Raw genomic sequence first — 16,515 nt, forward strand, 5'->3', positions numbered from 1 at the left:
TTGGCACAGTCATCTGAGCAGCGCTCCGCATCTCTCACAAACAAATGAAGGCCCAGAGCCTCAAAGTGAGATTGATATCTCTTTCTGAACTTCACAGGGAATATTCTGAATATGGAGAGGGGTTCCTCGCTCCCAGGGGAGCCAAAGGGCGCTTCATCTCTCCTCTTCTCCCCACCTCCACACCAACAATAACAGAGAGCGGGGGAAAAATGGCCTGGGTACATCTTTTGTGTTCATCAATATTCACTCATTCATCGTGTGTCCTGGCAGCTGAAATGTCAACAACCGTGGGTCTGAAATCCACTTTTGTTGCAGCGTGGAGGACGTCTGAAATTGAGTCTGGAATTAAAATAGAACAATCCCCAATTTTTCTGGAGCGGAGGCAGAGCCATGCATTTCACTTAGTGACTGAAAACTTTTCAATTTGTGCAGCGGGTCTTCGACAGAACCCAGCCATTAAATAGGTCAAGGATGGATGTACGCAGGCTACAATGCTCTCTGAGTCCAAGAGAGAAAGTTGGGAGTACAAAACATCATTTGTTTCACAGAAGGAAATGCTTGCAACTATAAGAGGTAATGCGCATAAGCAAACGATGTATTGAAGACATAAGTCAGACCTTTCAAAAACAAACATTGTGCAATAGCAGCAGATTTTTCAAATTTTCAAATTTTCAAATCTTTGACTGGAAAGATGACATAAGATGACAAAAATGCAAAATCCAGATGCCGGCACACATATTGGCTGTTCACTGTGTAGTCACATGAAGCAGATTCTTGGGTGGGAATCATCACAGCCAAATGTAACAATTATCAGCCCCCATGGTGACTTTGACAGAGCTGGCCCTGCTCTGAGTCACTGACCTGCTCCTGCATGGGTCACAAACAGGCAAAAGTTTACGACACCGAGGCAGCGGACCTCTGAACACGTCTCTGTTAAAATCTCTCCCTGGAAAATGTGGCGGTATTTGCCAGAATCGATACAACTCTGAAAAACACTTTTAATCATTCATAACTGATTATTTGCTTACTGTTTTCATGGTGGAAGTACGTAATTCATGACACATACCCACTCATGGGGTCAGTGATTTCTACAATTCAATATTAAATAGTCCATTTGTTGCTTTCATGGTAGTTCTTTGTAAAGGATATTCAATCACATGCAAATGGTATATGATATAGCTTTATTTCAGGCTGTGTAATTACTTTATTCATATTTGTAGACATATTTGGTTTGCACTTTTATGACACTGAGGACATGTAAAAGTGAAGCTAATCTCCTTTTGCCTCCTTTTAATCCCACCCTCCCAAGGCCACTTAATAATGATCTCCCCCTGAAAGGTAAATCAATTATATAACCACAAAGAAAGAACCATTTTGTCATAAAATGGTAATTAGTTTGGGTCCTGACCTCTCTCTTGGCACCTCGACTCCCCCAGCTGAGGACCGGGGCAGGTCCGCAGCCCGCACTTAACGATAGGCAGGCGTAACACACTGGCTGAGCATTGTGGGGCCTTTGTCTTCATTCAGGGGGAGATGAAGTTCTTGCCGCCACGTTTATCAATCATTGAGAGGCTCCAGCTGTTCCACGAGCTTCAGCCTGACTTCAACAGCCGGCCTTACAAATTGTCTGTGAATAGTAAGGAAAAGGGACCCCCGACACACACACACACACACACACACACACACACACACACACACACACACACACACACACACACACACACACACACACACACACACACCACTATGCACATCAAGATGCAGGACACACACACACATAAGGCCATTTAGTATAACATATACCAGAATCACACGTATAAACAACACATTTACCTTCATTTACCACCTCCAGACACACACACACACACACACACACACACACACACACACACACACACACACACACACACACCACACCCTCCCAAATACATACAAAAGCTTTCACTGCACATGCAGATACACTCAAATACACAATGCCTCCTATTGTTCACGTCTGGTGACAAATGCTTCTCTGCAGCCTTTTCACAGACACGTCCAACCCTGCAATCTGCTCGGCGCAATTACAAGATGGATTAACAGCTCTTTCTAGCACTGTCATCATCACCTTGCGTGCCTTGGAGGAATCCGAGGATGCCGCATTCCTGGATGAGAATCATGTCCAATTACAACTTAATGAATGAAGGAGAGACATATACTACTGAACAAATCAGGCATGCTGAAGCTTGTTTGAAATAACTTAGTGTGCAATTCGCAAATTCAAACTGCACTAAGACCTATTACTGGATATTTTACATTAATGTTCACGTGAATTTTGCTGAAATGAAAAGGAAAGTTAGGTGTGTCAAATGGATGGATGAACATATGAATTAGTTGTTCTCCAAGGTCAAATAGTGATTGGTTTGTTGCTTTCACGTGCCACGGTGTCAGAGCCATCTGCACTCTCACTTTTTCATCATATTCTGCACATCAACAAAATAGCAAGAGGATGAAGTGAGGGAAACAGAAGGAAAGAGATGAGAAGGAGGGAAAGAACAACGCAACGCACACGTAGAAAAGAAAAAAATGGAGAAAGACAGAGCAAATACAAATTGATCATTTGGTGGCAAGATCAGTCATAGTCATCCTGGGTGGATGGATGAATGTCTTTGATGGCCACTGCAGGTTCAGGGAGGGAGAGTGTCTGAAAACAAGAGAAATTGGTTTGGGCCCTTGGGAAAAGGAATCAATGTGTGAGGGGCATTTAAGTGCCCTGCTGCTGTTTTTTTGCAGGGCTGTGGGGGTTGTCTAAAGTTTGAGGGGTCTTGGAAGTGACAGCTAAATTTTCTTTTGAAATGTCCGTGTTCTGTTTGCTTCTGTATGGCGAGGATTTTGTGAACCGGGGTCAGAGCTCAGTCTACACTTGGGTCTAAAAAGCTGGTGGATGCTGAACCATCCTCCAACACTGGGCTCTTGTTTTCATCAATAGTAAACTCCATCCTGTTGAAAGTATTTAGAACTCTGGGAATTAAAATGACATGTTTTGTGTTTCTCTCTATATGTATTTCTGGACTTGCAAATTCCCCCATTTTGCCATCCCCTAATCTAAATATTTTAGCTCAATCCAAAGGTAGGATAAGCTTGATACAACTTCAAATTTGCTGGAAGCTAACATAAAAAAGTTTTATTTTTAAAATATAGGTTGTTAAGCTTAAGCTTAATTGAATGACAGCCCAAGAAAAACAACAATTTTCTTAAGTATGACCTGTTGTGCTTATGCAGTGTTTGAATGTAAAGAGGAAAAAAAGGCAGATTTTTCCCACAATTTTTAAAATCAAGAGCTTCATCTCACAACAGCAATGTTTAGATTCATTATTTGACAAATGGGCCTCTCTTGTGTCAATCTAAATACATCCAAAGGCTATTTAAGTATAAAATAGACTGCGGGGTACTCATTAAGTTTGACTCTCACCATGCTTCTCTGACACCTGCTGTCCAGGAGGCCCGAGGAGGTCAGCAGCTGTCCCGCTCACCACATTTCATTTTTTCCCTCTTGTGGAAAATCTTGAAGCTCCAAATGATGTCCTTTCATCATCTTGGTAGGCTTCAGTTTTTAAACTTTGACCAGAGGTAGCTGGCAGGGGAAGTGGTACGCCAACAGAGACACAGCCGCGAGACAGCCTGCCCGCATCTGTCTGTGGAAAGCCCTCGTTTGAGCTGCAGCATGGCACCAGCTCAGGCCGCTTTACTCACAGGGTTTTTCCACACTAATGACAGCAACTATCTCATTCATGGTGGCAGTAATAGAATTTTATTAACTGATTAGTCTCTATTTTCAGGGTGGAAACAAGAATCAAAATCTCATGCTACTTAATGGAGCCATTGTGACTTGAATAGTTATATGTGTTGGATTATGATTTTTCTGCCAGACAGCCTCTTTGAACGATGATGCAACCAAGTCGACTGTGCTCTGGTAATGAGTCATATGACAACTCCTGGGGTTTCTCCTAACTATCCAGGCAAATGTCAGCAGTCTACCCCCCATTCCCTTTGATGACCTATTAAATATTATGAGGACCCCCTCCTGTGTGCACTGTAGTCTCACTCATATCAAGATGGTGTTTAATGCCCATGAGACAAACAACAGACAGATTAAAGCTATTATACCCTGCTGCACTCCCACATTCACCCTCCACAAAGTGGAGTTGAGATGAGTTGTTTAATAGTTTTGCAGCTTAAAAGCAGTTTAAATGGTAAAGCACGATGTTGGACTATAAATGATGTTGGAGAATTTATAGTTTAGTGATCTTTCAAAATAGAGCAGGCTTACTGACCTTTGGAGCAATTGTATCTCACAGCATGTCAGACGTGGAGTACTTATCTCCTACTGAACCAGTAGTTGTTAATAATAAAGCCATTGAAGCCTAATCAACTTCAAATATTCCTTGTCAGATAGACAATATATTAAGACAAATTATGATTTTTTTTCCCCCTGAAACAAAAGACAGTCCTCAAATTTTTCAAACATGGTCATTTTCTGGCTTGTAAGTCAAGTATAAGGAGATAATTATGTGACGATCTGAGCAAAAATAACTTCTCATTTTCAAGAATAATGGGAGCGCAATGTTATAGATTAATGGCACTATTTATCTTTTTTAAATTTCTGTCTTTCTCTTGCGACGGCAGCGCTCCCCAAGGAAAATATTCATAAAATGAAATTGAAGTCATAACTTAATAGGTTATTAAAATTTTCGAATGCATATCACTTCTCCTTTTGCGGCGCAGTAAATTTAAATTGAAGTTTGTGGCATTCCAAGACACTGGCAGGAGTTTTTTATGGTGGCGCAAGAGAGGGAGGACATGCATCTCTGTCAGTGGGGTATTTGCTATTCTAATTTTATGGCAGGGCAGATTATCAGGCAGGAATGTCACTGCACCCAGGCTGACAGCACCTTAGCCCACAGCTATGTGTTTAATTCAGAGATGCCCAGCATCCAGGGCTTTGCTCCCTTTATTGTTTTCTACTTTTGTCCTTTTTTCTTGACTTAAACTGAGACCCTCTGCATATTAATCTCCTGTCATTTCTCGCCATCTTCTTCCTCCAACCCCACTCCACATATTCTCCCTCTTCTGTCAGTCCCTCCCTGAAGATCTTCTGTATTCGCACTCCCCCTATCTTTCTATCATTGCTCCTTGCGGGGGTGGGTTGGGGTCTCAGCAGAGACAGAGGAGACAGAAACACTCGCTTGCACAAATCTCAGGGGGTCGAAGTATAGAGCTAGTGAAGGTGCGATACCCATCTTTAGCCTATGGACACAGTGACAAAGAAGGTAAGATGTATGGAGGCGACTGAAAGAGAGAGAAGGGGGGTGTGAAAGAGGCAGAGGGGTCCATCAAGTCAAGCTGGATGTGTGGGAGGTGATTTTTCTTCAAGGTCAAGGGCCAAATTTATTTATTTCCCTGGAAGTTACAATGAAATTTTACTGAGTACTTTGCTCTGATGATGAGAAGAGATCAGTAGCCATAAATTTGTCTTGCCATTTGGTTGCCAGTGATGAACCATTTATTATGCTGCCTTCAAGGACACAGCATGGTATTTGTATGATAGTGCTATTCTATATAATGATATCCATTTCATTGTGCCATATAACACAAATGAGAAAATTAAGAGTAAAACTATGTGGCGCAGAGGAAGTCTGGCTTTATTCATAGCTATCTAATGGGATATGTACAGTAAATGTCACATGATATTTGTGATGTCCTTGTCCTGGTTTTACAGTATCGGTTAAAATGTTGATGTTCCCTTTGAAAAGACAGGCTTCTTAGACATGAGAAGAGCTTGAGTACCGGTGTGAGCTTGTTCTTTGATAGATTATAAGAAATTACCCCCACAAACGACAAATTAAGCTCATGTTTGGTTTCTCACATTCATCACTCACAAAGAATAGGGCTTTTGACAGCACACTTCTCCCTTTTCTTCTCTCAACACACGGCAAACACCTCTAGGGTCCCTCAGAGGGCATGATGAACGAATGCTCTGTATTGATTGGCCATTTAAAAGCCTCTTGTAGCCTTGGGAGTATGTTAATACCATGAGGCCCTTTCTCCCGCTGCCACATGGTCCCCAGGGCCTTTGTGTGTATTCCTCAGTGGGCTATCACGAGGAGTTCATTAATGGTCAATTACTAATATCTGATGAGACTCATTGTGTTACGACGGTGCTGTAAGTGGGCATCTGTCTCTCCTGGTTTGCGACCAGATGACACGCGGGCTTCTGCCACAGCAGGATCGCACACTTCTGCTTAGAAAACGCATGCTGGAGAGACATGTTAGCGATGAGGAGCAACATCCTGTTATTTATGGATCTACAGGCTCTTGTGTGGATTTGATCTTGCTTATTTGGTTTCTTGTTCACAGCAATTCATCTTCTCTGTAATTTTCAATTTCTGTTTAGTGATTCTGCAAGGTGAAAACCTTAAAATATAACGTACTGAAGTGCTCACACAATCCTGACCTATTTATGCGTGGAGACTTGATAGGCTGTCAGGCCCCAAGTGGGAAGGGACCCCTAGATGAGGCGAGCCATTCTTTGACTGCCAGCCTGATATTTGTGGATAATAAAAGGAATAAACCAGACAATCGGGTTGAATATTTCATTTGTTATCCGTATTCCTTATGGGAAAATGATACAGAAATGTAAAAACGGCAATTTCCCCCCCAGCTCCTGCTGGGATTGTGCCAGAGCGGTAGGGTTGTTTTCATGTCTGAAGATAAAGTGCATCTTTACCAACCTATTCTCTCTGGTATAAATCTAACAGGCAGCTTATATATTACCTGATCCAAAGCAGGATCGTTCATTATAAACAGAATAATATGTTATTGTAATATGTTATTATTTCCATTTTTTTCCCTCTGCTCAATTCCTGTCTGTCAACATGTCTCTTTTCCTCTCTGTAACTGTCCCTTTCTTTGTTCCTCTTGCCCTCATGTCCTATTCTTGTGCTCCAGAGGACATTATTCAGTCTCTGTGACTTCGGGGTCAGCAGGATAACTTGTGATGACATTATAATGACCTTCACTTTTTGCTCCTTCTGGTGAGAGACCCCTCGAGTTATCTCTCCCTCTGCTGAGAGGTGATACTTATCTGAATGAATAGTGCCTGCGAAGTAATAACCACCATGCATTGTAGCCACTCGGCTACTTTACAAATGGGTGAAATTAAACGCAGTGGGGTAAACGTACTGTGCTCAGCAGGCTTTGGTCCTTAAGTTTGGAATATAGTATTGAATGTCACATTGAATGACTCCTTAAACTAAAGGAGTCACTTCAAAGGGCATGACTCCCCAGTTCAACATAAATTAATTAGGGAATAGGCAAACGTTGAACTTAATTCAACAGTGAGTGGTTTTCCAGCACCTTTATCAAATTGTGTAATCAGTTTGGAGTGATCTTTTAAAGTTCAATTACATAATGTTGTAAATGAAACATCTTGTCTTTCTAAAAATGTGAACTTTTGATTAAGTTCAAAGTATCTACACGGCAAGGCCGAACACAGCCTGTAATGGTCTAAATGGTAAACTATTTGCGCAGGCCTGTGGTGCCAAGAAAAAAGCCTGTTCTGCTGTGTTTTTATGCCAGATCAGCACTCTGTCCCACAGTGCCCCGTCCCATCTGTCAGTGAACCCTTTAGTGGCAAGGACCATGGGGGTGGCAGGGGCTGAAAGCAGGGCAATTGGGATCAGTCTGTGTCCCACAACCATTATCAGTTTTGCCCTGACAACACATCTACTTTTCACTTTCACCCCAGAAATGGGGGAGGCAGGCTGGGCTTTTCACAGAGGCAGTGGCAAGAGCAGGAGATGATGGACATGAAAATGAGCTTCTTTCCCCCCTTCACTGAGTGAATGGGAGAAAATGTGGTGTCATATCTTGTCAGAGCTTGGCTCTTGGCCAGGAGAATATTCTGGCTGAAATACGTCCACCCACTTTTCTGCTTCTGATTTGAGAGCTGAACGAGTTGAACAGGCAGGGAGCGCTACCCTACACGGCAACATGCCGAAAGTTGCAGCAACTATCAGAAGTCAGCAAAAACTTACACAGATGCAGATGTCTCCATGGTAATATATGCTGAAAACTGCAACGATGACACTCAGTTTTCATTCGTCAAACCCTGAAAAAATATTTTATATTTTATTTATATTCATTTTTACCCTGAAATAAATGTATGCATTTTTGAAAGATCTGTCAAATAGGCAGAGCGCTGTGTCTACTTTCCTATAAGGGTAAAGAGTTTAACATACATATTTTGAAATATTATTCCTTTACACCATAGAGGGGAAATCATCATGTGCATCATGCATCTACTTTAGGAGTTGTTGCAAAGCAGAAATGTTGGTATATGGCAGAGATACGATGGGAAGAATAAAGTAGAAGCAACTATAGCAATGTGGCATTTACTGTACAAAGCCAAGAAGAAAAAAATCACAGCGATTACTTGACCTTAGGTGTAATTTTCTGACCTATTATGACTAGTAAGACTGATAAGCCAAGAAGCAAACATGGGTGGCTGTATCATAGTTTTCTAAAAGGATCAGTGAAAGAAAATCTTGGAGATTTCTGCATACAGGCTCTCTGTTTTAGGTTCCTAAAAAGTCAGTCTAATCTAAGAGCAGTCATAGTTAAAAGTGAATGTTTTTTAAATGAGTCTGGATCTACTTAGAACCCACTGATTTATTTAAAAATGTGATTCTGTTAAACTGTCAAATTGCCTTTTTCAGCCACAGATGTACAAATCAGACTCGACTGTGTGCCATAGAATCAGTCCTATCTCCTGCAGGGGGCTGATTCAAGTCAAAAGAACAGTAAACATCTGCAAGGCAGTAACAGATGTAATCCGGCGCACCTGATAAAGTAACCATTTAGGCTTTTAAACACGGTATTATTTCTGCATTAGTTTAATTTTACTGCAATAATTTTAAAAGAGAGTGCTGGAAAGTGCTCGGATTAGCCGTGATAATCACAGCTTTACAGCCCAGTAAAATCACAGCATCTGATTTTGTATAGCCTATTTTATTAATTTCTTCACTGAAAGCCTGATTTCATGACTACTGCTGTGAACACAAATTCAGAAAAAATGAAAGCACAGGCATTTTAACATAAACACCACAGATGAGGCTGTTTTGCATTGTGACTCTGCTGAAATTATTCTTCGTGCGGGCAGAGGTGTGGGCGAGGGACCGCTCTTCTGATCATTGATGACCGTCAGCCAGCCCAGGCCTCTGGTGATATGTGGGCTCTCCAAGCTCCGATAGCCTCACCGTACCGCACCCTGGGGTGCAACAAATATCAGCATTGTAATTTCACGCCTGTGATTATTATCGCGAGCTCTATCTCTGACTGGGAATCCTCCACCCATCCTCTTTAGTCCTCCCAGCTGAGATACTGTTTAACAGCCTCTCCTCTGGACCAGCGTACTCTGCACACAAACACACAAATGCATACACTAATGCGTGTACACACAAATGCACAAACTCACACAATATTTTAATGTGTGCCCTCCGTGGGCCCATTTTAGGCTTTTCCATTTCTTCTTCTCCCATCTTCTGTTAATTCACCACCATCTGCCTCAGCATCTGCTTGAGGACCCAGAAAAAAGTGTCAGCCATGGAGGAGAAACTCTGTTTTTTCCTCTCGCCTGCCTTTTTTTTTTTAAACGTTTTGTTTCATTCCTCACTCTTTTGCCCATTTAAATGCCACTGGCACATCCTTTTCAGTCTTTGTCTGGCCTTGGGCTCCACCCCCTCTCCTAACTGGCCTTGATTTAACATAATCTCCAAAATACTCGGTCCCTCCCACTCAGCTCTGTTCAAACCAGTTTTTTACTGTTTTATATTGCATGTATTTTTCATATTTTTGATTACAATTGTTTTTTTTTAAATTACATCTACTTAATTAATTAATTTTCCAGTTCAGGCTGTGTCCTTTCAGTTTAATTTTTGGTTTTATATTATTGCATGGATGTGTTTGTTTGTGGTAAAATGTAAGGCTTTCTGAATAAGTAAAATAAAAAGACTTATAGTAATGTAGACACTGCTGTTGCCTTAAAGATATCCACCAAACACATCTGGTCTATTTATTTTTGTTAGTTTTGCAAGCATACAATATCTTTTCCATTTTTATTTCTTAATTATAGATAACTAAAATGCTTTTTTTGCTCTTTACTTTTTAGTTCTGTTTGTTAACTCTGTGCTTACACACACTACTTTCATTTCATCTCCTATGAAATAGTAGAAAGTAAACTTCATGCCTAAAAACCCCATTAACATCCAGCAAGAAGGAGATTTTTTTTACAAATAAAAATCTCTGCTAATTTCATTGTCAGAAAGCCATTGAAACCTAATCAAACTAAAACTATTATAATATTACAGAAACGCTACCGCAGGTACAAGTTGACAGATACCAGGTTTTATGATGAGGATTAAAGGAATTTGCTACATGCTCCTTACCGTCAGTGCCCCACCATTAATCCATCGATCCCTGCTCTATATTTAACTGCTTCCACGGTCCTCTCCTTTCAAGTCTTTTCTTTTGGCCTCCTGCTTGCTGTCCTATCTTCCTTCTCCCCTTTGAGGTTTTAAGCAACAATAGGACTGTCCACTCCACAGCCGGCCTGAGCCCCAGGATCCGTCCCCGCCAGAGGAGATTACAAGCATTCTTTCGCCATGCCAAAGTTGTCAAGGAGACTTGAGATGTCGGAAGATTCCCGAGGATGCCTTTTCCAACATGTTTGTGCTTTTTAGTATTTCCCTCTGGTTTTGATCATGTAGTAAATCATGTGTCATGCCGTCAAATCTCGCTGTAGCACATTACAATAATATATGAACACTAAGCACTTGGCTAGAAGAGACTGAAAAACTGGTAGATTGCCATAGAATGAAAAAAAGAAGAAAATATTGAAGTAAGTCTTGAATTTTTTAATATTTGTCACCCAAGGTTAGCTGTTTATTCCCTGCAACAACAAAAAAAGGCATCAATTTTATCGCTTTCTTTGTCTATATTGCTTCGTTTGATCATTGTATTTCAATTATTATAGCAACTTGATATTGAAAACAATAGGAACACACACCCACACAGCCACCCTTTCTTTGTCTGCCCCCTCTTATTTTGGCTCCTATTGCATTCAGTATCCTCCTGATGTGTTTACATCTTGAGAATGACATGCATCCTCTCATGATCTCAGGCCCACTGGGAAAGGCAGTGTTTATTTAGCAGCTCTTACAGACCCTTATACTTACACTTGAGGCCCTGCCGCAGGCACGGGGTATTGAAGTCATTTAATTAAATACAGGGCTGGACGTCCCCTGCTCTCTGCCTCCCCTCAGGCCAACATGCATTGGGCAGCTTTGTGCAATATGTTAAAACATATGGGGAACGCTTGGGTCTCATGTGATATTTGACACTGCAGCCGCTTCAGATAATTATGATTATGATACAGTTTCCTCTTCATCATCATATTATATTGTTCTGTCCGTGGGCAATGATGTCTTCCTCCCGCCTTCCCTCTCTCTCTCATTTCCCCGTTCTCTGTGGGGAGCTTTTGTCTGATAAGTTGTCACATTAAGTGCTAACTTTTGGGTGATCGCTGGGCTTTTCTTTCTATCTCTTTATGGCCAGACCCTCTAATAGCTGTCCTCCGGCAGCACCCGAGGCAATCATGTTACAAATAAACAGTCTGACACAGTCATTTACTCAAATCGTCCCTACACTATTCACAACCCTCCCCTGGTGATGATCCTTCGAACAACAATTATTTCAAATGTCAAAGATCCAGGCCTTCAGGGCGTAGACAAATGAACATTAAAAATCTATTACCAAACACTTTAAAATATATATGTAGGTTTTCTTTACTTTCCCAATAAAAGATTAGAGTAAAATGAGCTTCTGCAGGAGAATTTTTAAAAACAATCGAGCAAGTAAGACATTATAGAGCTGAAACAAAATGAGCAATTGTGTCAGATTCTTTCTCTTTTTATGATGTCAGAATGAGGCCACAAGTCACTTATGCAGCAGAAACATCCGTGGTAATGGAGTTTTCCCATTGAGGTTTGTGTGTGAGTTTCATCTTCTTGTTTCATTTTTTGTTTCATGTGACCAAGACCAGAGGGGTGGCCTCTGATTTGTTGTCACACTGAGCTGTTCTACATGACCTCTCATAACCTCATCCCATCTCTCCGAGGACTCCCAGAACCTCCAGCCGACCCTGCTGATGAGATGAAGATATTTCCTCCCCAGCCAAGTGAAACCTCTGGTGGTTATAATGGTTTTTGAGTAATCACAACACTTTGAGTTTGGCCTGTTTAATTCTTTGTTTTAATGTAAACATTGAGAGAAATTATTAATTGAAGAGGGTTTTTTTGGCCTAAAATCTCCCTTTAGCTAACATGATGATTGGCTCAAACACTTCCTGTTTTGCCTTCTAGTCACTGAGCTGTCCAGTTAAAATAGAGTACATAAGCCTAATATGAAAGTATTGCTTGCAGTATCAATCTATTCCATGTGATTGAACCTCATGATGGGCACAAAATCCATTCAGTGATAATGGCATCCATCTACACCTTTATATTGCATGTATTTGTTACCTTTGGCCCACTAGCAATAAATCCAATCTAGTCTCCTGGATGTGGACCGCTGACCACTACGAAGTGGTCAAGGAGAATGGCTACAGTTCATTTCACATCGGCTCCTGTCATGATTACAGAGAGATTAAATGTGGGCATTAATAATATATCTTCAGTCATATGATATTGTCTCTTGTTGACCTTCGAGTCATAATTTCCTAAAATTAATTTTATCAGAAAGTCAACTCTTTTTACCAAGTGTTACACAAATACTTCAATCAATTATGTAAAGACTTTTTCTGACAATGTTAATTTACTCAAATTAAAAGCCATTGCAGAATTTGAATGTCAGCATGTGGCAACAAATACACTTAATAGGTATACCTGTTCAACTTCTCGTTAACAGAAATATTTAATCAGCCAGTCGCATGGTTGAAATTCAGTGCAATGAAGCGTGTAGACATGATCAAGACGACCTGCTGAAGTTCAAACCGGCATCAGAATGAGGAAGTAAGGTGATTTACGTGTCTTTGAATGTGTCATGGTTGTTGGTGCCAGACAGACTGGGCTGAATATTTCTGAAACTGTTGATCTGCTGAGATTTTCCCACACAATCATCCCTAGGATTTACAGAGAATGATAAAAAAAAAAAAAAAAGTAAAATAGGTCAGAGTGCTTTGAGCTGATAGGAAGGCAGCAGAAACTCAAATCACCACTCGTTACATCCAAAGTCAAATGCAGAACACATCAAACTGTGAAGCAGATGGGCTGCAGCAGCTGAACACCACACTGAGGCCCACTTCTACTGGCTAAGAACAGGAAACTGATGCTAAAATTCACACAGGTTCACCAAAATGGGACAAAAGAAGGTTGGAAAAATGTTGCCTTTCTGCTGTCACTTCTGCTGCAACATTCAGACAGTAGGGTGAAAATTTGATGTACATAATATAAATGCATGGATCCATCTTTGGTATTTCTTTTACATCCCCTTAGTACCACCTGAGCATCTTTCAAATACCACAGCCTACCTGAGTGTTGTTCTAGACCATTTTGACCACATTGTACCCATCATCTAATGGACGCTTCCAGCAGGATGATGCTTAATGTCATTTCAGATCACTTCAAACTGGTTCCTTCAACATGAAATCTAGTTCACTATACTCAAATGATCTCAGATCTCAATCTGATGGAGCGCCTTTGGAATGTGGTGAATGTGTAGCTGACAAATGTGATACTATTGTGTCAGCTTGGACGGAATTCTCTGAGCAGGGTTTAGAGCACCTAGTTGACTCTATGCCAGAAAGAACTGAGATAGTTCTCCATCCAGTACTAGCAAGGTGTACCTAATAAAGTGTCTATTACATGTTTTGAAATGTACTTACAGCAAAAAGTTCTATTCTATTTCTTTTATTTTGAAGTTGCGTTATTGCTTTGCACCAGATACTGATATTGGTGGTACAAAAGTTTAGTGGTACTAAACTTAACTTGTGAGCATTCGAGATTCTCGTCAGCAGTGATTTTAACCTATCATGACCATCCCCAAGGGATGTGGAGCAGATGGTAGACAAATAGCATGTAGGGGGAAAATGAAGGGGTTTTGCAGGATTTTCATCAATTAGCTGAGCTAATGTATCAATAAGGAGGAAAAAATTTGATTTGTAATGTTTTGACAGGACCATCAATATATTAATAATAGCAGTGGAAGACATCAATCTTTATTTTCAACTTTAGGATGTTTCTCAATGGCATCACACCTGAAACTTCTCTTCTCTTCAATGTATATCACAATTATTGCTGTCACAGCCCTTCTGTTGGACCTCCAGTATATTCCACATTAGCAGCCAACGAGAGAGGTACTGTTCTGCATTAACACGTTACGGAACACAGAGTACCATATGATGCCATATTCATCTCAGCCCCACATCATCTGATGAGATTGGTTCTGATGGGCTCCACTGTTAAAATGCTGGCTCCTGGATTCATGAATGCTGATATGAATGTGTCATGGCGTCGTAAAACAGTGAGACATGCTTGGAAAGATTAATAAATTCAGACCTATTACAAAGCGATTCCTACTTTTTAAGGCTGTGCCTACAGAGAGGGTGTTTCAGCTGTGGTTTAAAGTCATCTGCCTCGCGTGAATCTGACAAAGGAGATATGCTCCTACCTAAATCAATCCAGCTACCTCCACAGGCAGTGCATCATCTTATGTCTCACTCAGGCTCGTGTGCCCGTAAAACAAAGAAAAGCCTTTTCCAGCCTACAATTTCCAGCATTTTGCACAACGCTACAGTGATTGTTAATTTAGCTTGGAGTATTTAAATAAATGCAAATGACCTTTTGCTGTTGATTTGTTAAAGTACTTCTCATGTTGGCCTTCTGTGTAGACATGTGTCAGCCTTCAAACATTGTGAGTGAAACAGACTGGGAAGGGCGCAACTATTTTTTTTTCATTCAAGCAGAAAGCCTGCTGCATATAAAGGCGAATTCAAATGATTTATTCAATTCACTGGCTGTAGATAAGTGCCTGTAAGACATGTACTGTTTGTAGAAGTAGCAGAAGGTTGGAGCTGGCCAAAAAATGTGCCGTTAACAGGGCTTCATCAGAATACAGATAAATGAAATATTTAAATACTGACAGAAAATGCAGAGCATAATTGAAAATTACTCAGGCAGCGAGGGGCTAAAAGTGCTTAACTACAGTACAATATATTTTGCTAAGCATGGGGCATGAATGCACTTTGCAAAACCAAATTTGTAATTGAAACAATAACACTGTCAATATTTTAGCTTAAATAAGATATAATTTTACGCACATTGTTTTCTTTTAAGCAGTAATTGGCAGAAATGGAAACATAAGACAATACTTTACTGTATTACCTCATCATTCATGTTCTCTTTAATTGAACGTGGCTTTATTGAGCTTTGCTGTTCTTGTCCTATTACATGTCTCCTGTATCAGTGTGTTGTGACTGCTCTCTGTCTTGCCCAGGACCTGCTGTAAGGGTTTCCTGTGTTTGACCCTCCGTGTTGTCTTGCAGGTTACTAGTAGGAGGAGTTAATGACTGAGAGCACCTGGTCTCCCTGGAGCATTTAAGAAATGGCTGCCTCAGCCATTCCTCTCTGTCTGTCCACCGATCACCATTTTATCAGTTTGCTTGACTTTGGATATACAAACACTCATCCAGCTGTTCATTAATAGCTTGTTTTTTGAAAGTTCTGGTTAAATCTGCATCTCTCCCATTGCTGGTCATGGCTCATGAGCTGGGCATGAAAAAAACAACAAAAATACTGCAGAGTTTATACATGGACGTAGAAACTTCTCCACATATGGATGATTTCTTTAAAGAAGCTATAAACTGTAAAGCTACAGATGATTCAAACACATATCAGGACAATGACATCAGTTTTAAGGTGGGCAGCCGGGAAAAAAAAAACAAAGGATAAAAATGATTAGAATCTCCGCCTAGTTTTTGTTTGCCAATGTCATCCAAAATTGTGCACCAAAATCGACGTCACAAATGCTGCTGTGTTTGCTTCAGTTTGTTGTGTACCTCTTCATTTTTTTAATCCTTTTTTATAATGGTGCCACATTTCAATAATGTTGTCAGCACAGGAGCTCAAAAATTCCTGGACTACACAGCTGGAAAGATTAGACTTTCTGGAGAAAACCTGAAAAAAACTTCTTTGCCTGCTATTTATACTCTTCGACTTCTGTGTTGACACTGATGGTTTTTTTTGACCGGCGACATCTATCATTCAGGAAATACAAGTCAGGCATTTCCCCAAACATCACAATCACAATCACAACCACTGCAGTGACTATAAAATAGGCTCTACGGTGTTGTAAACTGTGTTGTTTTGTCACAAGAACATTAAGATGTCACAGTGAATGTGGCTTTTGGAAATACTTGAGATACTT

General features: G+C 40.6%; 1 protein-coding gene across 11 annotated transcripts in view; it reads right to left on the reverse strand.

The window, feature by feature from the left end:
- Window positions 1–16,515, reverse strand: part of pax2a (paired box 2a) — a 131,872-nt gene that overhangs the window by 39,215 nt on the left and 76,142 nt on the right. For 2 of the 11 annotated variants that reach the window (XM_086259403.1, XM_086259399.1), the window contains exon 1: window positions 1,409–3,977. The exons of 2 other annotated variants lie outside the window; for them this stretch is intronic. In XM_086259403.1, coding sequence (XP_086115529.1) covers window positions 1,409–1,523 — 115 coding nt within the window. In that variant the 5' untranslated portion in view covers window positions 1,524–3,977. Of the gene's footprint in view, window positions 1–1,408; window positions 3,986–16,515 lie in introns of those variants that run through there. 7 more of the 11 variants (XM_086259400.1, XM_086259404.1, XM_086259405.1 and 4 more) reach the window with 7 other exon arrangements.

The sequence above is a fragment of the Aulonocara sp. 'chitande type north' Nkhata Bay genome, linkage group LG13, assembly GCF_057382095.1.
Source record: "Aulonocara sp. 'chitande type north' Nkhata Bay isolate Kocher_YH1m ecotype deep benthic linkage group LG13, A_spYH_male_GT1.1, whole genome shotgun sequence".
Lineage (NCBI taxonomy): Eukaryota > Metazoa > Chordata > Actinopteri > Cichliformes > Cichlidae > Aulonocara > Aulonocara sp. 'chitande type north' Nkhata Bay.